At 36.1% G+C, this 20,571-nt stretch overlaps 1 protein-coding gene across 2 annotated transcripts; it reads left to right on the top strand.

The window, feature by feature from the left end:
• The first annotated feature begins 5,142 nt into the window (after nucleotides 1-5,142).
• fermt1 (FERM domain containing kindlin 1) lies at nucleotides 5,143-19,898 on the top strand. 2 transcript variants are annotated; one of them, XM_007229700.4, is made up of 15 exons: nucleotides 5,143-5,262; nucleotides 7,960-8,115; nucleotides 9,728-9,961; nucleotides 10,138-10,266; nucleotides 11,646-11,835; nucleotides 12,054-12,156; nucleotides 12,813-12,920; nucleotides 15,079-15,210; nucleotides 15,332-15,381; nucleotides 15,469-15,590; nucleotides 15,688-15,794; nucleotides 16,219-16,443; nucleotides 17,981-18,105; nucleotides 18,307-18,448; nucleotides 18,839-19,898. In XM_007229700.4, exons 2-15 carry the CDS (start codon nucleotides 7,968-7,970, stop codon nucleotides 19,010-19,012), a joined length of 1,989 nt encoding a protein of 662 aa, XP_007229762.3. In that variant the 5' UTR covers nucleotides 5,143-5,262; nucleotides 7,960-7,967; the 3' UTR covers nucleotides 19,013-19,898. The 2 variants fall into 2 exon arrangements, with proteins under 2 accessions (XP_007229762.3, XP_015460681.3); XM_015605195.3 differs by lacking the exon at nucleotides 5,143-5,262 and having other exon boundaries at nucleotides 8,025-8,115; nucleotides 9,856-9,961.
• Nucleotides 19,899-20,571: the final 673 nt, after the last annotated feature.

Below are 20,571 nucleotides of genomic sequence, written 5' to 3'. Positions count from 1 at the left end.
TGGTCTTTACATTATAACAATCAAGTTAATCATTTTATTTAGACAGGAATCATTCATTTTAAACAATCAGCCACGCTAAAATTATATGCACATTTAAATTAGTTCAATACAACACTTTTAAATTCACTGATACAATAGATTTATCAGGTGTTTTGAGAGATAATTTAAATAAATTTAAAAACTGCTTTACTGTTACCTGTAATGTGAATGTAGAGGTACTAAATACATTTGTTATGTTGCTCACTTGTTATGTCATGTTATTATTTTGAGATATTAACCATATCCAGCAGATTAAAGGCATTCAACTATTATATGTTTTATAGGGCTCTGAGTGGTCCAGCAGTCTAAAGTGCTGCCACTATGATCAGGAGATCGCTGGTTCGAATCCCGTTTATGTAGCTTGCCATCAGCTGCCGGAGTTTAAGAGAGCACATTTGGCTTTGCTTTCTCTGGGTGGGTAGATGGAGTTCTCAACCCTCATCACTCCTAGGGTGATGTCGATCAGCAAAAGGCGTCCGTGGGCTGATGTATCGGAACCGAGTCGCTGTGCTTTCCTCCGAGTGCACTGTGATGCTACTCAGCAATTCTGCATGAGCAGCAGTTGGAAAAGAGGCAGAGTCTGACTTCACATGTATTGGAGGAGGCATGTGCTACTCTTCACCCTCCTGGTGTTGGGGCATCACTAGTGATTAATAAGGGGAGTCCTAATGAGTGGGCCAATTTACAACTAGGTATAAATTGGGATTAAATTTTGAAAAACATTTATTTTTTTGGCTGGTCCAGCTTATAAAACCTTAAATAACTAAACTAATATAAAATATTCTGGTGCAGTTTTCCAGTCAGATTTTCGAGTTAAGATTTTCCTTTCAATGGAGACTTTCCATACAAAATGTTGTCTTTGTAGTCCAAGTCTAGACTAAATCCCTGTCTGGGCAACTGCCCCTTTGTATATGGTTGTAAAAATATTAAATTGGTTTCAAGTATTGAATTGATTTGTTATGTTATACTTTTGCCAATTGTCCAGCTATACTTTTCTGTTCTGACATCCAAAAAGTTCTCATTGGTTTCTGTTTATAAATACAAAATGAAACTTTGAGAGAAGTAATAAATTCCTAGGGACAGAATGTCTTTTTAAATGCCAGAGGAGGAAATCAAATGGCTGGTGCACCGTTGGCTTGGCATCCATCATCCCCTGAACTTTCAGGTTAAGAGGTTGTTTTGTTATCTTTCGCGTGCCATTTGGGTATGATTAGGTGATGTTTTCCCTGTCCACCTCTTGTACTTGTGCTTAAATGTCAAAACTATGGCAGGAATGCTTGTGCGGGGAGGTCAAATGAGGTCATGTGTAGGATGTAAACAACAATGTTTTCTTTTCTTTTTTCTTAATGGCATGATCCACTTAAGGAAAGGGCGCACTGTGAGCCTAGGCTGATCCCTCTGGCCTCTGTGTGAGGATTTTGAACAGGGATTTAGGTTTTAGATCGCAATCGGACCCGACCTGAGTTTTTACACCGGCTATGGAAGGATCCAATAGTCCACACAATAGAGCCTCTATTTTCTCCAAGGACACCGCTGATTGGCCTGCTAAACTATAACAAAACCAATAATTGGTTAAGTTCAGGGAAAGGTTCACAAATTCAGTGCTGCTTTCCATTCCCCAAGGCTGTGTATGAGATTTCACGGTTGCAGAAACTGGCACTGGTGTCGGAATCCGTTTTTTTTTTCTCTTCAAGTGTCAATTTTGTACCTGTTTGCGTTGACTTTGCAGAATTTGCTCTCCAGCAGAGAAAGTGAATATGGCCATGGATAAGCTAAGCACCTGGTCTGAATTAACATAAATTTACGGGAACACTTCTCCCACAGGAGTCGTTTTAATGATGCATATTTAGGATCTTTTGACAGAACCTTGACACTTAACATTTTGGTCAAGTCCACATTCCATGTAGTGTTTACCAAAGCGTAAAATTATTTCTTAAGGGACTCTGAGCTGTGAGAGCCTTTGACTGGAGCCCCACCTAGTGCCAAGGGGAAGAAAAACAACAACTGCAGAATATGTATGAAAAAGTGAAGCAAACACAGAACCTGCACAGTGCAGTTCTTCTCAAAGCCTGCTTTCCACTGACCATACTGGCTGCTGACCAGCCAGTGCTACATGTATACACACAGTGTATATTTCCTCTGTATTATCTATACTAGAAAACGGGCACCTGTACTGTGTGATTATGTCAAATGTGTAATGACTGGGGAAAGATTTAGCTTATAAAGTGTAATAATATAGTTAGTATTCAGTGGGTTGTTATAAACACATTTACTAATAAAACAACTCCTTTGTCATTAATTAATGTTTGAGTCGATTAGTAATAATTATACATTTAGATATTTTTCTATGCACAAGAATGACACAAATTGATGCTGTCACAAAAACAAACCAAAAAAATATTACAAATTCCTAACTAACTTTACAGGAGCAGGAAAAGGACATTCTCCTTAAAACAAGTCAAATGGTATGAAACAACAATTAGATTATGTCAAAGAGTTAATAGATTAAAAAAGATTTGTGAAAGCTCCTTTAGGATTTTTTGTGAATTCTTCTGCGCTTCAGTTTGTTGGTTTAGAAAATAGGAAAAAGTAAGTCATTGGTTTTGAAATACACCAGCTACAGAATTGAAGTTTCAGTAAAATGTGCTGTCAGTAGTTTTAGTTCCAAGACGTGATTTACTTTGCCATGAAGTATAATTATCCTACCCTCTAGTGGACAAAACTGGCCATGACACACTCCTTCTAAAGTAAAGAAAACATAACCATATCTGCTATTCGCTTACACACAAACAAAACAACCATAAATCATTAACATTATTAAAACATTTATTTTACACGAAACTCTGATTTTATACCAAATTTCTGTATGTGTACAAATAAAAGAAGAAGTATGTTAATTTCCTCATGCAAATTGTGCAAATGTTTATTTTCTCATCTTTTATCATAATCGAACAAGTTTTGTTGTAGCTAACACGTTACTTTACAGAATCAACATAAAATATTATATCCCAGATCATTTTCTGTGCATCATGACATTTGGACAGTGTTTAAAAACAACTAGTAAATTAAAAGGGTGTCAAATAAATTTAACAGAAATATGACAAAAATGGAGACACGAGTTGCAAAAACAGCTACAAAATACATGCCACTGAGCAGCATTACAAGATCCTGATCATCATTGTGTGCATGCTCTTCAAGTGGCCCAACCAAACTACATTATAGTAATCTCTTTAGAATGTGTTGTCTAAATCCAGAGCTTTTTGATGAAATAAAATTAAAGTCTGCAATTTTTTTCTTAACTACGTATAAATTTTCAAAATCTTTCTTTATTATTAAAGCCTTGTCAATATGTGCAACTCAATATTTTTTTACCAGAACCTCATATGTTCGTACCTTTAATATAAACGTACCTTTAATATTAAATATAGAACAAAACTAATGCTATAGCAACACACTTGCTAAGAACTGTAATTATGGGTCATTATCAAAATGATGTGCTTTTTGGCGCTCGAAATGTAAAAAAAAAAAAATTAAGATTAATACTTTATACTTTAGACTGTTTATCATATTTATAATATCTTATACTTCACTGAAATCATTTGTCCGGGCTAAATCTCTTTACCTTGTTATTGCAAGCTGCATGACAGGGTAGATAATGACAAGATTGACAATTTTAGTAAAATTGTATTTATTGCATACAGTACAACAGTACAAAGGTTGTGATGTCACTGATGTCAAAAGTTACTTCCTTAAAAGGGCATTTATCTTGACAAATTCTTGGACAAATTTAAATATATTGGTATTTTTATGAAACTAGCTAAATACAGTACCTTTCAAATGTTTGATCACACTTCCTTTTAAACAAACCAGAATATGTTTTATATTTTAGATTCTTCTAAAGTACCACATTGAGCTTTGATGAAAGATCTGCACACTCTTGGTATTTTAATTTCAGTGTCTTCATGAGGGAGAGTCACCTGGAATAGTTTTCTCAGTGTTTTATAGGAGTTTCTGGAGGTGCTAAACAATAAATGCTGCTTTTTCTTTATGCTGTGAAGCTCCAACTCATCAACCACCAAATCACCATCTCAGTTCATCAGGTTTAGGTCAGGGGACTGTAGAGGACAAACACATTTTTGTTACTGTTTACTACGCAATTTCATGTGTCCCTTAATTGTTTTCATGTCTTTAATATTAATCTACAATGTAGAAAATACATTAAAACATTGAATGAGAAGGTGTGTCCAAACCTTTGATTGGTAAATATACTTAAAATACTTAAAATGCAAAAAATCGCTAAAACCTTAAGAAAACAGACTTGTGAAGATTAGAATTCCTCAATATTTGTAATAATGTGCACTTTCAGAGTAAATCCTAAAAATGTATTGTTACAGTGTTTGTATGAAATGTAAACAATAATGCTGTAGACACAACAGACATGCTATACTGAATACTTTTGGTCTGTTATCATAAAAAAAAAACAGGAGATTTATTTGCCCTACTCCAAGAGAATGAAGTGAATAAGACACGCATTAGGTGAGTGATGTTTTCATCATATCAGAACTGTGAATCATACTACACATTTACATATTGCTAGTGATTTTATTAGTAAGCTAATAACAACCTACAAGTGTCGAAATGTAGCAATAACAAAAGTGTTAAGCAGTTTACAATTTGAACTGTCTGCATCAATTTATTGACCTCTTGTTACTGACATGCCACCAACTGGGAAACTCGGGGCTTATCTAAAAATCTGAGTTTCCCACTGGTAAATGAGAAGTTATGAAAAAATAGATCTGAGCCACATTGAGCAAAAATCAGATTTGAGTCACTTCAACTTGGTGATGTGAACATAGCCTTAGAGTCCTTGGGCAAGACTCCTAACACTACAATAGCAATAAACTTGTAAGTGGCTCTGGGTAAGAGGATCAGCTTAATGCCATAAAAGTAAATGCAAACCCCCGTTTTTATATGAGACTAATCCTCTTATCTGTGTAATAAACAGTTTAAGGTGAGTGTTTGATTAGCTGTGAGTCAGTGGGCTCCCCCTGTATAAACTCACTACTCCAGTATCATTACTCACTTCCTCAGCCTGGCCTACCTGAGCTGACTGGGCGTGCTCTTTTCTTCATACCTTCATCAGGAGAACTGTGCTGAGATATCAGCGCTGCTGCTGCACTGGAAAAAAACAGCTTCAGCCTGAATAGTGTGAGCTTCCCCCCGGTGAGTGCACCTTTTAATATCACAAATTTACTTTACTGTTCACTCTTAGGCGTTTATAGTACATTTTTACTTCATTCTGAATGTTTTTACCAGGTTATCCTCTGTAGTTCTTCAGAGTAGGGGCTAAAAAAAATAAGCTAAAAATTTTACATCAGTTTTCTTATTAAAATGGCTTAAAACGAAATGGTTAAAACATATCTAGTTTAAAATGTTTTAGTTTAGTTTTATTTTTAAAGAACCTGAAACGCTTTACCCCTATTCGAACATTGTAGTCCACCTTAAATAGCACAATGTAACTGATACACTTAAGGTGGAACGGGAATTTAAGTTCGAAGCTACCTTTAGCCTTGTAATTTTGTTGCCTGTTTCTGACAGGTTTAAGCTAAATAAATAATGATTTTACTCAGTAATAGAATCTGCTGTCATAGGGTTGTGTTTATATGTGTATTCATGAATACCTGTTTTTGAACGGGCTACCTTGTATACAGTTCATTTTTCACCCCTGCAGGATATAGTTATCCACAGGATCAGACTGTAGTTCTGCCCTGTGGCTACAGAATTGTTTACATCAGGATAAGAAGATAGTTTAGATAACAATCAGTGCTTAACCAGAGTAGTAGTGATGTAGGGAGTAAATTGAAAAGCCTGAAAATGGAAAAAAAAACATACATACATTGTCAGAAAAAAGGTACCATACAGGTACATTTTTGTCATCATCAAAATACAAACAGCGCAGTTGTACATTCACTGTTGAACTATTTGCATTACAGTTAGTATAAAAATATCTGCAATGCAATGAGGTACAGTTATGTCCCCTAACTTTGATGATAGTACCAAACCTGTGATAATTTAGTAGCTTTTTCTAAAAGTTCAGTGTCTACGTGAAACAGAAGACCTTAAGCATCAGCCCTTTAGTGTCTAACTGCAGTCTTATTGTTTATTGATATGCATCTATTCTTCTGAAGAGAAAAATGAGTAATCTGAAGAGAAGAGGGAGTAATCTGGTTCATGTGTTGAGATGTTCAGCACTCCTTCATGTCCCTGCTTGTCAGGAATTTCTGGGATGGGGTTGTGCTCTCCTTCTGTGACCATCACCCTCCTGTTCTTTCCAACTTCCCAGACAGTAATATCTAATTCTCTTTGTCTTGGGATTCTTCCCTGTTGTAAAATGTTCTAGTTAATGAGTCTCTCTAAGCCTGTCTTTCCCAACCCCAGTTCCAGTCCTGCACGGTGTAGTTTAATATATTTCATGTTGTAACATGTCTTATTCAGCTTATAAAGGGTTTTAATCATTAGGAATTGTGATGAAATATATGTAGTTAGGGTATAGGGAAAATAAAATTGCAGTACAGAAGTACCAGAGATATACTGAGTAGTCAGAAATTGAGTAATAGCTTATTCCACAAGTTGCAAAATTAAATTTGCATACCATCTGTTAGACACTGTATAATGAAGGTTTAATTTAATGTTTAAAATAGATAGTTTGTGTATTGTTAGGAAATACCTAGTTGATGCAGTGCACTTGGCACATGATTAGTTTAAAAACAAAGTTTCTGAGAAAAATGATGTCCACATATGAGGACTTTACTTTTATATTTTGATAGAACACAGTGAAGTATTAGTAATTATGTACAAAACATTTATTTTGTGTCTGAACACAGCAGCATTTTTTGCCGGAGTGCAAAACAAAAGTAAAAAGAACAATTGTGCCCCTTTAAGCAATATGCTGCTTCAACACAGACATAACAAATTAAAAAAAATATTAACATTTACTGTATTTACTGTTCATTTAAATTTCTGAACTGTAACATGTTAAACTTTTCTGACACCACTAGGTGACAGTACAATGGCCTCATAAGAGGACACCAGGCCCTTATAGAGCAAAATTTCTTGTTGTGGTCTAGACAACACAAAATGTCATATGGATGCCAGGTCCTAGGAGGTTAAATACTTTAATGGTGGGAGGTACATGCAGGGTGCTTTGCACTGTAAACATCATGACCCTATTTTACATTTGAACCATGCTTACTTTGAGAACCGCATCATTATGTGAGAATATGTATTTATTGCTCCTGGGCTCCCCCTACAATTTGGAAGTGTAAAGTGTACTTTAAGCCATCTCTAAAGGTCATGCGCTACACATGCATTTCTGGACAAGCTGAAAGATACAGAACCATCACTGAAAGTTAAAGAAGCATGTGAACTGACATGCTGACACAGTGGAGTAGCATAAGAGGAGTTTATAGAAATATGACTCAGATTATGCATTTTTACATTTCTATTGCATGTTGTCCTACTGCTTCATCAAAGTTAAATATATGGTCTGTTAGCAGCGTAACTCCCCATTATCTGTTTCAGTGATTCACTTTGAATCTCTAATTTAGGGTAAAAATGAGACTTAATGTTAATTTAAAGGTGTAGTTCATTGTTTTTAAATGTTGCATGACCTTTAAATGTAAATAGAATAATAAAAAAGGGAACAACTAATCATAAGCTTATGTTGAATAGGCTTCTTTAATTTTGGTTTCTGCTGCGGTGGTGCTTTCTTGTAATCTGAGAAACCTTACACAGCATACGTCTGTTGTGTTGCTTAAGGCTGAAAGCTTCATGAGGAGAGAAAAATTATATTCATCTATTCAACTGAGAAAGGAATGTATTGCCCCACTGTTGAACTGGCCTTTTATTGTATTGATGTAGGTGAAGCCATGGTCACCGCTGCTGAGCGCCAAAACTCATGGGAGCTGTCGATCCAAGTGGATCAGCGGCAAGGAGATGAGAGCATGAAGTTTAAAATTCTGGTTAAGGGAGATCTTCACATTGGAGGACTCATGCTCAAACTCGTGGAGAAGATCAGTGAGTGCTTTTATCCTCTGCTTGCTCAAGGGTTCTCTTCAGATGCAGGCTCCTCCTTTTTATTTTGTCCAAAAGCTATGACATCACACACACTACAGAGACTCAGTGCCCCTAGGTTTAAGTCATTTCAGTATCACCAGGAGTTCAACAAACCGTCAAAACTGAAAAAAAAGAAATGCCCAGCTGTATACAGCTGTACAGACCATTAGCATCAGTAATGAACACAGAAATGTTTGTATTGTTAACATGGCTCACTACGGTAGAGCAGTACATAGAGACTAACTCCTCGTTTAAACGCTTGGGTGCGCCCATGTTTGCTTTGCATTCCTTTCAATTGCCCCTGGCTCTCAGCCATTGTTCTCCTAGGGTATTATTTGCAGACACAAGGTCTGAAGTTCACCTCTGGAGTCAACCTAAAAGCATAGCTCAGAGGGGGTTAAATCAATTTCCAAAGATTTCTCAGTAACACTTTACAATAAGGGTACTATAATACAAATAATTATTAATTGACACTACATAAGACATTTATAATTTCATATTTAATTATTATTTATAAAATTCTTAAGCATTAAAATGTATTATTGTTAACTAGTGTCAAAAAAATAAATGAATAACAAGGTTTATTACTGTTGTAACTACTGTTATTTGTGACCATTGTTGTAAAAGTGTTACCATTTTTCTTATTTACAGATAAAACAAGAATCCATTTCAGTGGATTTATATTATCATTAGCTTATTGTAATTTCTGCTCTAAATAAAGAGACATACATTCAGTTATTTCAATAATGTAAATTACATACAGTTCTAATTAAACAGTATATATAAATAGGATAGAATGTGCTTTTCCTTTAAATCTGATTTCTGAATGAGTTGGCACTTCCTTTGGGAAGTCTAGGAAGTGTGACTAAAGGAAGACTCATCCGTCTGTGTTTTAAGCCATCGGTCTGCACCATATGATTTGATGACATCATCAGACTCATCACTGTTCCACACCTTTTCATTTCCTGTTTTGGGTAACACCTTGTTTATGATGGTGTCTAAGCTATGTAACCATGAACAGAAACCTGTTATCAACAGAAAAAATTAGGAAAACCAGTTAGCATCACCAGTTAGCCATTAGCCATTGTGGATAATCTGCTATTGTGAGTTTCATAATAAATTCCTAATAAAGGCCAGCTCATATACTTATACTTGTATACAAAGAACAATAAAGGAACATCATTTTTTATTATATTTGGAACAAAAATTAGGCCAAATATCAAAATTCTCTTAATATTTGCAACTTATTTTGAGTATGGTGATTTTAAAATGGTGAACAGTCGAAAATTATTAAATGAAAGTGAAAATAAGACACTCTTGTGTCCAAAAATATAAAAATATGTATTTTTTTTTACAACTTAGATAACCCTTCATTTAACATATGACCCCACAGTAATCTGTACCCATTTATACCATGTGTGGGTCAAAATGTAAAAATATACAAATTCTTCAATTTTTTTTCTTTCACCAACCACATAGTTTCCTACCAAAAAGCATTTTTGTCTATATTTTTTCAAGCACCACAGACATTTTGTTTGAGTAATAAAATTTAAACTGCCTTATGTTGTGGCAGAGACCCCTCAGAACTGGTCAGATCATGCCCTGTGGTGGGAAAAGAAGAACTGCTGGCTGTTGAAAAACCACTGGACACTGGATAAGTATGGAGTGCAAGCAGATGCTGACCTACGCTTTACTCCCCAGCATAAGCCACTGTTGCTGCAGCTGCCCAACATGAAGACCATCAAACTGACCATCAGCTTCTCATCAGTGGTCTTCAAGGCTGTGGAAGAAATTTGCAAAGCACTCAGTAAGTGTGGGCATATCTGATCTGGTCTGATTTTAGTCTTCAGTCTTGGATAAAATGGAAAGGCAGTGCTTTGTTATTTCAGTTTAAATGTTTTAAAAGGCATCACAATTTTTTTTTATGATAATTATGCACTAATTGATTTAGAATGGTGATTTACTTGATTGCATTGCTCTTAGACATAAGAAGATCAGAGGAGTTATCCCTCCTGAAAGCACCAGATGATCCAAAAAAGAAAAAGAAAAAAGACAAGAATAAGGACCAGGAGGAAGATGAAATAATAGACATGGACGTTATCAGTGGAACAGGTAAAGAACCAAGATTATTATAACCCACTTTATACCTTGTTTATATACTGTATTATCTTTTAAATTTCTGTCGTTTTTTTTTACAAATGACAAATAATTGCAAATAACTAGTAGTAGTTGCTGACACTTAGCTGTGTCTGTTTTGTTTACTGTGGGATTGAGCACAATGAGAATTATACAAGGTTTCTTTATTATAGGCAGGCATAGCCCAGACCTGTACAAATGCGCAAGACAGTGCATAAGGTTGTCATTTTTTTTTCCAATGAACAATTGTGTTTAGTCTGTGTCGTATACATCATCAGATACCAGGTATCTGCCCAGGGCTATCAGAGATCTACTGCAACCATTTCATTGTCTACTTTTTGCTTACATCCTTGTTTTTGCTGAGTTGCAGGCTTATTGCTCAGTGGAGATCAGTAAATGTGACTGAAATGGAATTTCTAGAACATTTTATGGCCCTAGAAAATCCATAGTTTTGAGAAATTATCTTTAATAGGTCAGTCTGTTCCACAGGCAGTCATATAATGTATGAAACAGAGAAGAATATTACACTATACACACTGTGTTTCTCTAAGCACCTCTTTTAATGAATGCATTCAGATACTTGAATTGTGCACACTGCTGGCACAAATGCACACACAGCATTTCTAGCCCCTGTAGAGATGTATTATTACCAATAGTTAAACATGAATGCATTGGTCCCATGATCAATGCCAGGCATAGGTTAGAGGGCTATAATACCCATTGAGCTGTGGAGCAGTGGATCTATGTTCTCTGGATTGTTGGTGCTCCATCCAATACTTACAGAGAGTTAGGGATGAGGTGGGGTGGTGACCATTCAATTTTATCAATTTATTCAATCACTAATGCTCTTGCCGTTGCATGCAATCAAATCCTTACAGAAGTGCTCCAAATTCTAATAAAAAAGTCTTCCCAAGACAGTAGACAGTTTCTCCCACAAAAAATATTATAAATTAATTTAAAACCATTGAGTTTAGAAAACATATGAATACGCAACTATCCTAATTACTTTGTGTATAGATTTTATATTTTGGATTGTTCCAATCAGAGATCTTAATTCTATATTTTCCTTTTGGGTAAAAACAATAATAAAATAAAATGATGCCTGTACAGTAGTGCGCTGCCTTTGGTGCCTTCACATAATTAGAATAATTGTTTACACTATACTACACACCATATGTAGAATACACAATAGTGCACAATTATATAAAGGGGCTTTTAGCCATGGTTTTGAGGTAGGTACCAGTCTAATGGTCTGAGAATTGTTCAGGCCTGCATTATGTCTAGGTTTTAACAAATAATGATAACGGCAAAAGCATGCAGTTATGACAGTGGATGTGGATGTAAAATCTCTGTAGCTGGCAGCAGTCTCTACAGTAAAACCATGACGGCGACCTATGACCCTGAGAACGGAACACCCGCATCAGCCACCAGCCTGTGGTTCGGGGAGAACTCTCTGACTTCCAGCCAGCCCAACGTGCCCCCAGAGGAGCTGGCCAAGATGTACCAACCTCTTAGTATGGAAGATAAATCTGTAATCAATGCTGGGTGAGTGCTGCATTTAGAGAGAGAGCAAGAGAAAGAGAGATAGTGTTTAATGTAGTGTAGTGTTTTGTGAACACATTTTGACAGATATACTGTGTTATTATAGTAAATATATATTAACCATACACATTATACATATAAAGCATAGCAGTCATGAATATGTAACTGGTTTAAACAAGAACCTGAGAAAAATCCAAGATACAAATAAATGTGCTTGGCAGGTGGCTGGACTCATCGAGTTCTCTAATGGAGCAAGGCATCCAGGAGAATGACAAGCTTCTTCTGCGCTTCAAGTACCATTGTTTCTTTGATCTCAATCCAAAGGTAGGAATCCTGGGACAATTCAGTATATATACAATTTATATATACAATTTAGAGATGATTAGCCCAGTAGAAATTCAGAATAGTAGATATTGTAGAGGATGTGTAACAAATCACTATACAGCACATTTTCCAGTGTTAAATCAACACTTTCAGTGTTAAATTAACACTAGCCATGCTAATTCAACACTAAAACACAAGTCATGTGCCTTTTAAAAACTATAACTGAAAGAAAAAAATATACATTTACTCTGCTTTAGTGTGAATGTTTGTGTTTTTGTGGACATTTCTTTCTGTGCTTTTATTAATACAGGAAATATTAAGTAACAGTGTTTGTGTCATATCCTTGCCCTGGTCCTTGTCATTTCCCTTCTATGCCTGTGTTGCTCTCTGTGTTTTTTCCTTTCCTCCTCCGTGCCTGTGTCTTTCCCCACGTAGTCCTGTGTGTTCCTCCCGTGTCTGCCTTAAGTGTTTAATTTGTAGCTCCGCCCTCCTTGTTACCTGTCCCCAGATGTTTCCTGTTCTGTGTTTATTCTTGGTTCTTCGTTTGTTTTCTTGTTTATATTTTATGTTATAAAATACTTGCATTTGCGTCTGTTTTTTGGTACCTAGAAAATAGGTGATAACTTTGCATATTATGTGTGTGTTCTCTTTTTCAGTATGATGCAGTAAGGATTACACAACTGTATGAACAAGCACGGTGGGCTATTCTCCTGGAAGAGATTGAATGCACTGAAGAAGAGATGCTGATGTTTGCTTCCCTGCAGGTGAATAATTCCCCCAAAACTTTTATTAATCTAGCAGAGCAACCTCTGACAGTCTTTATTAACAGACATTGAGAGACATAATTCACAGCTAATAGTGAGAATGATCAGTTTCCGTAGAAGGTAAGAAAAACGTTTTTTTGCAGTTTGCAGTGTGTAACTTCTTATAGCAAAATATGTAAACATGTATTTCTGTGGAATGTATACTGGCTACATCTAGGCAATGTGCGTCAAATCTTGCCCCATGCTTTTACTGTGTTTTTATGAGCTAGTGCTGCATTGTATTGGCTTCCCTTTATCTCCCTGTAAATGGTAAGATGAGATAAGACACACAGCTCTTTGTGTAGCTGCAGGCACAGACTTTTCATAGGGCAGAAATGACTGCCTCAGAATGTGGAATGTGATGAAGCATGCCACAACAAAGAGAGTACGCGGCAGGAGAGATTTGTATAGGCCAGATAGAGGAGGATTCCAAAGACTGGCTCAGGAGGGGTCGTAATATGTTGTAGACAAAATCTTGACTTTTTCTGTTTCTACTTTTTTACTTTGAGCAAATCTCAGTTTTCTAATGTAATTATTCTTGTTGTTTTGATGTTATTGTTAATGTGTGTATATATGAAATGTTTGTGGAAACCCCTCCTAATAAATGCATTCAGCTGCTTTAAGTTACACTTATTGCTGACACATATGTAGAAATGCACATATAGTGAGTCACTATGAATAGAATAGGACTCCCTAGTCAGATAAACCTATTGGCACCATGCCTAATGCCACTGCATGAACTAGAGGGGTATAAAGATTCCCAGTATTGAGCTGTGGAACAGTGGAACTGTGTTCACTGGAATGATGGTGCTTCATCCAATACTTTTGGAATGAGCTGGAAAGTTGTGGATAAGGTGTTGTTTTGATCATCTAACATCCTAATCTTGTTACTGAATCTAATCAAATCCTCACTGAAATTAATATTTACTGTTTAGTATATTTATTTTGTATCATTTTGCACTGTTATGCTTTACATAACCATTAGAACATATATATCCATGAAGGGATGCACATGGTATTAAAAATACTCAAAAAATTGTTTTGACATTAAAGTGATGATGGATTATAGGTATGACCAGGCCCAAAGTATTCCAAAAAGAACATTCCTCAGACTTTTACACCACCTGCACCAGCCTTGACTGTAGACACTCCGCTGTTGGTGCCAAATTCTGCCCTTAACATCGGTTTAGGAAACAATCCAGATTCATCAGACCAGCATATGGTATTTTTCGGCTGTTCAGCTTAGTTTAACCAGTGCCACAGCAGCCTCAGCTTTCTTCTGCTGTTGAAACCCAGTTGTCTTTCAATATGTAGCCTATTCTGAGATACGTTTCTTTACAGTTGTACAGAGTATGTAAGCTACTGTAGCCATTCTGTGAGCCAGTCTGCCAACCATCTTGCAGAAACGTTATTCTGTAGTGCTTTACATGTGGTAAAATTATGTGTAATGGGGTATTGGCTATGTTTATTATAAGGTGCACTATCAATGAACGTCTATTTTCATACATAAGGTGCATTTTAAGGGACGATAGTACGAGACAGGGGTGTCGCATTTTCTGTTCTAATTCAGCAAAACTGTACTTTTAGTACAGTTAAACAAGTAAACATGCACTGGATGTTAATCTAAACAGATTTCACTCATGAAACTGTTGTTTGTTTGGGTGAGTAAAGTGCTTCCATTTATTTACAGTAAGCTTAGATTTCCAATATGTTAGCACGGTTAGCAGCAGCGCTAGCCAGCCATGGTTAGCCCCGCTTAGCACTAGTAAATGCCACCCGACAGCACTACGCTGAGGAACCCTGGGTGTTCCTGTAAGCCAGGGCGATATTAGCTAGTGGTTCATCTTATGTAACTTGCTTTAACACATTAAACACACAGACTACAGTCCTATATACTCCTATATATTTGAACAGCGAAATAGCTACCACTGTGGTTAGCGGCTAATGCTAATACTGCTGCTCTCAGACCCAGCACTGAAGAAACTTCACTAAAACTCCTTTATAATGGAGTGGCTTTACTGCTCCTTACAACCTGACTGGTACAATTTATACATTCATTATTGTAATAATAAAAAAATGAAAGAATCTGAAGTGTATACAATACCTGACCCTCTTTCAGTATCACATATGCAAGCTGACCATGTCTACCAAGCCTGTGGACTATTCAGACGAACCCGACATCGATGAGGTGGAGGCAGCCCTCTCACATTTGGAAACAACACTTGAAGGACGAAACACAGACAAAATTCTGGTATGCATGAAATTCAAGGATGTCAGTCATGTGAAAACAATTGCTGTTTTGGTCTTTATAATAGAGTTTACTGCAATTTTCTACATTACTATATTGAATGTTCTTTTTTTTGGGTCTTCAGGAAGATATCACAGATATTCCAAAATTGGAAGACACTCTTAAACTGTACAGGTGAGCTGGTGAGATGTTTTTTCTTAAGGCCAGTGCTATCAGTATCCAGGACTCCAGAATACAGATTATGTCCTTTGTTCTTTACAGGCCCAAGCGACTACTGCGAACGTTCAAAGACTACTGGTTTGTGTTCAAAGACACCAGCATTTCCTATTACAAAAACAAAGAGTCTGCCAGTGGAGAGCCCATTGAACAACTCCATCTGCGAGGTGAGCATCACAGGCATTGGTAATGCATCTAATGCAATGATTCTCTCTGTGGCTAAATTGTAAATGCTTGTTGTCTGGTCCCTCGTTGATCACACAGGCTGTGAAGTTGTTCCAGATGTCAATGTAACAGAAAAGAAGTTTGGGATCAAACTCTTACTACCTGTTGCAGATGGAATGAACGAGGTGTATATTCGTTGTGATAATGTGAGTTGATTGTGGTTATATTTTCAGCAGTATTGTAAGATATATTTATTCACTTTTTACAGAATAAAATGTTACATGATGCCATTCAAATGAAAGACCGATACGATTATTTAAGTAGTGGAACCTTTACTCTTATTTTGTAAGGTATTTTGCCTTGTGTGTTCTTTAATCAGAACAAAGTCACATGCCACAGCTTTCATAAACGTCCATTGTTTACTTTATCTGCTCATTGACAGTGAGTGCTCCTGAGGACACAGAAAATTTAACAGGCTCCGATTAAAAAATTTGCACAGCGAGGAAAAAAACGTTTTAATATACCAGTTCATTAAAAAAAGTTTTTATTTAGTTTGTATAAGTGTATAAATAAGATCAGTAACAAATCTTTTCATGCTAATTTTTATTTTTTCTTTCTTTTTTTTAAAAGGAAACGCAGTATGCCAAGTGGAAAGCTGCCTGCATCTTGGCCTCTAAAGGCAAGACGATGGCCTACAGCTCCTACAGCTCTGAGGTCAGGAACATCCAGTCTTTCCTACAGATGAAGAGTTTGGCGCCCCCACCCGGCCAGGCTGCATCTGACGTGGAGTCCATGGAGATGAATCCTGAATGTTTTGTCTCTCCACGATATGGCAAAAAATACAAGAACAAACAAGTAAACAAGACTTTATCCAGCTGTGCTACCAAATTAGTCTGAGATTAAAAAGACTCTTTATGTACAGTAAATGTAGCATGTAAAGTAGTGATCGACTGATTTGGGTTTTTTGATGGCCGATGCAGATGCAGATATTTAGACAGCAGTAGGGCCATTGATTGACTAATGTGTAAAGCCAATATTCACATTTTTTTGCAGTTAATTAAATAATAATAATAATAATAATAATAATAATAATAATAAAAATAATAATAAAACTACAGAACTTAAACATTTATTTAGCACATTCTACTCTTCTTTGCTCTTTTTGAGGTTCACTTAAAATAAAAAAACAGAGCAATATCAAAAAACACAAAAACCTAAATAAAATACAAAATTTTAGTGCACCTAACGTATACAAGCAGATTGCAGCATCGCTATGTTTCTGAGGATATACATTCATAAATAACACTCTTATTGAAAACAGTAGCACACAGCAGAAGTTAGATTTCTGTCCAGCCATCTGAATTTATTTAAAACAGAAATATATAGGGGACAACAAACAAACAAACAAAAATGGGAAATTGCATTTTTCCATACACATTACAATTAAATATACATGGTTATCTTGTCCATAAATAAATAAAATTGATCACTGTTATGTGATAAAAGTGGATATTTTGCCCCTCCAATATTTAAGACAACCAAGCTGGTAAGTAGTAGATAGGGCTAGAGAGACAGAATATGCAGAAACAAAAAGCCCAGGACGTTCACGTAAATGTTTTGGCAAATTGATCATGTTAGCTTAATTTGGTTAATATTGTAAGTTAGGTTTCTCCAATACTTATCTAAGGAGATAAGTTAGATAGTGGTAGGTTAGCTAAAAAATCGAACCTGGCGCACATAGAGAGAGGCCCTGTGACACATACACACACACGTGCAGGCAGGCGGGGGAGAGACAGAGGCGTGCACACACAGAGAAAGACGAAAAGAGCGAGGAGGAAATGCAGAATCTGAAAGGCACTAAAGTTTGTTTCATATGTTAGTTAGCTAGTTAATCATGCTACGCTATCTTTTGGACTCCCGGCAATGTAAGCTAACGAGTCTTAGCCAGTGCACCGGACTGGAAATACTAAATAATGCTGGGTATCTAGGTTTCAACTTTCAACTCAAGTTGTTTATAATAGTAGATTATCGAGTGTATGTTATAAAGAGCAGCCAGTAACAAACTGTTTATTCATTTTTACTGTTTTCTCTGATGAGACGGCATTTAGCTACAGGCTTGTACTCCTCCTGTACCTATGCGTTTACTGACGTCTGTGAGATGGCAAAATGGACACAAGGGGGCACTCTAGTAGCCAGAATGATGAAGCTGCCACGGCATTGCCTCTTGCCTCTTACACTCATATAAAAAAAAAACGCCCTGATTAATTGGCCGGCTGATATATAGGTTGACCACTAATGTAAAGATATGTATACCTTTAGTTATCAAAATTACACAGAAAAAAATTAACAGGAAAATGAAAGTATGCCACCTGGTGATTTACTTTTTTTTCAGTTGTCTACACGGATCTTGGATGCCCATCATAATATTTCCCAGCTCTCTCTCATGGAGGCTAAAATGCGCTTCATCCAGGCATGGCAGTCTTTGCCAGAGTTCGGTATCAAATACTACATAGTTAGGTATGTATATGAAGACAAAGCCACTTCAGAATCTAATCACTTCACCAGAAATATTAGATTATATTAGCAATAATTCCTTTCCATTTATATGCGTAGGTCAGACTGATCTTCTTGATACTCCAACATATGTTTCTCTAAGGTTCTTTGATGTTGCCCTGTATTAAAGCACAAGTATCCATCCAACTTCCTGTGTTCACACAGATTCAGAGGGTGCAAGAAGGATGAGATACTAGGCATCTCCTACAACAGATTAATCCGTATTGACACGTCCACACGCCTGCCAGTGACCACGTGGAGATTTTCCAACATGAAACAATGGAATGTCAACTGGGAGATTAGACAGGTGAGAACTTTAATATAAACTTATTATTATTTAATATATTTATTTTAAAATATACTTCTTCTTCTTCTTATTATTATTGTTTTATTTATTTTATATTTTATAACTTCTTTACTTTTTATGCGTCAATTTGTTTTTATGGTCTTTTTACATATACATTTTATTCATCAATATTAAATGCTGATTTAAAATTTCTATTTATTTTTATTTATTATTTTTCATTTTTCATTATTTTGTTCATTATTTCTTCCTTTTATACTGTGAATGCTCTGCAACATTGTAAATGAGGGACACCCTCAATGTATTCCCGAGTTAAAATAAAGGTTGATTTATTGATTGATTGATTTGTTAAAAAAGTGTTTTCATCTCATTTATGTTATATTTCTGTTTCAGGTGTCCATTGAATTTGACCAAAACGTGTGGGTAGCATTCTCCTGTCAGAGCTGTGACTGTAGAGTGGTTCATGAATACATTGGAGGCTACATTTTCCTCTCAACCCGCTCCAAGGACCAAAATGAAACACTAGATGAAGAACTCTTCCGTAAACTTACAGGAGGACAAGAATAACTGTTAACATCACTGAAAAACTTGTGAATCTTCCATGTGTCAAGTCGAGATTGGCCTTCAGATTTCAATTGACCAAGTTGTAATGTAGCCTTTTTAATATGTTTCATGCTTTTGTTTTTTTTTTTGTTTACATTTAAACAAAAACCTCATTAAAAAGCTCAGATTTGTGACACTACATGGGTATGCTAGCCAAGCTTACTGGTATTTGCTGAATTTCATCTTATGAGCTTAATTGTAAGTTTAATTCAGAGCTTCCAAAGAGGAGAGCCACACCTGATCTGATACTACTGACATACTTAGCTGCTCCAGCTTGTGGATGTAACATGAGAGACAGAAGCTCATCTGTTGCTGCACAGTTTGTGTTGGTCATCCTCTAGTCCTTCATCAGTTCTCACAGGAAGCTGCCCACAGAGCACTGTTGGCTCATTGTTTTATCTTGATAGACTGTTCTTAGTCCAGCAGTGACACTGAGGTGTTTAAAAACTCCAGCAGCACTGCTGTGTCTGATCCACTACTTCCCTAAAAACACACGCTAATACACTACACTGTCACTGCAGTGCTGAGAATGGTCTACCATCCAATAGCTGCTGTGTGGTGGTTGTGTGGGTTTATTGAAGAACAAGGGGAAGGGAAGGAGGATAATTAAGTATGAACAGAAACATAGGGCCCCATTCTGTAATTATAGAACTATAAAGTGATCCTGTGTGCACAGTGGAGCTGAAAGATGGACATTGCATGTAGAAACAAGGAGGTGGTGATATTCTTATGTGTATACACTATTTCATTTCTGCTGAAGAATTAAAAAGGCAGCCAGCCACAACAAAGTATTGAAAACATAGTGAATGTTATTTGTTTTTGTATTTCCTATTAAACATGTCAATCAGAACAGTGAATGATCTTGTTATTTCTATTAAGCATGACATTTAAATAATTATTAGGATAACCTATATTAATTGCAGTCTTGTTTGCAGTTACACACAAATGTGTTTTAGCAATGCTTTATTCACAAACTAGAAGGTGGTGAAAGTGTCAACATAAAACCCTACAAACTGTCTATACCAATGACTATACTGTATCCTGGTTGAACGTTTTTACCAACAAAGGAGTGTTGGTGGTCTCTTTAACTGTGCACTGTTTGCACAAACATTGTCTATATAGAATAGTCATCAGCAGGAAACTACTTCTACCTACCTCTTCAAAACATCTACATTAGCAAAACAGGCAAAACTATTAAATCTAGCTAATATAGAGACATTTTGGAAACACATGCATTTGGATTTTTTCATCCCAATCACAATAAGAATGTTTGGTAAATAAAAAACAAACAAACAAACCGACCAGCATTCTACATCACTTGCCTGTGCAAGATAGTCTAAAGTCTAAAACCATGCATTCATGTTATGGAATATTAATGCATTATATAAATAAACATTAAACAAATCTTAGACTAATAAAAAGCCCATGGCCAAATAATTTCTTTTCATTTTTAAATAAAATGTCTTTCAACTACAATAATTGAAACAAAATTACATTTACATACAAAATTAACATTTTTAATA

Source organism: Astyanax mexicanus, chromosome 1 (genome assembly GCF_023375975.1).
Source record: "Astyanax mexicanus isolate ESR-SI-001 chromosome 1, AstMex3_surface, whole genome shotgun sequence".
Taxonomy (NCBI): Eukaryota; Metazoa; Chordata; class Actinopteri; order Characiformes; family Acestrorhamphidae; genus Astyanax; species Astyanax mexicanus.
Note: the sequence above shows the minus strand (reverse complement) of the source record. Positions and strands in the feature narration are given on the sequence as shown.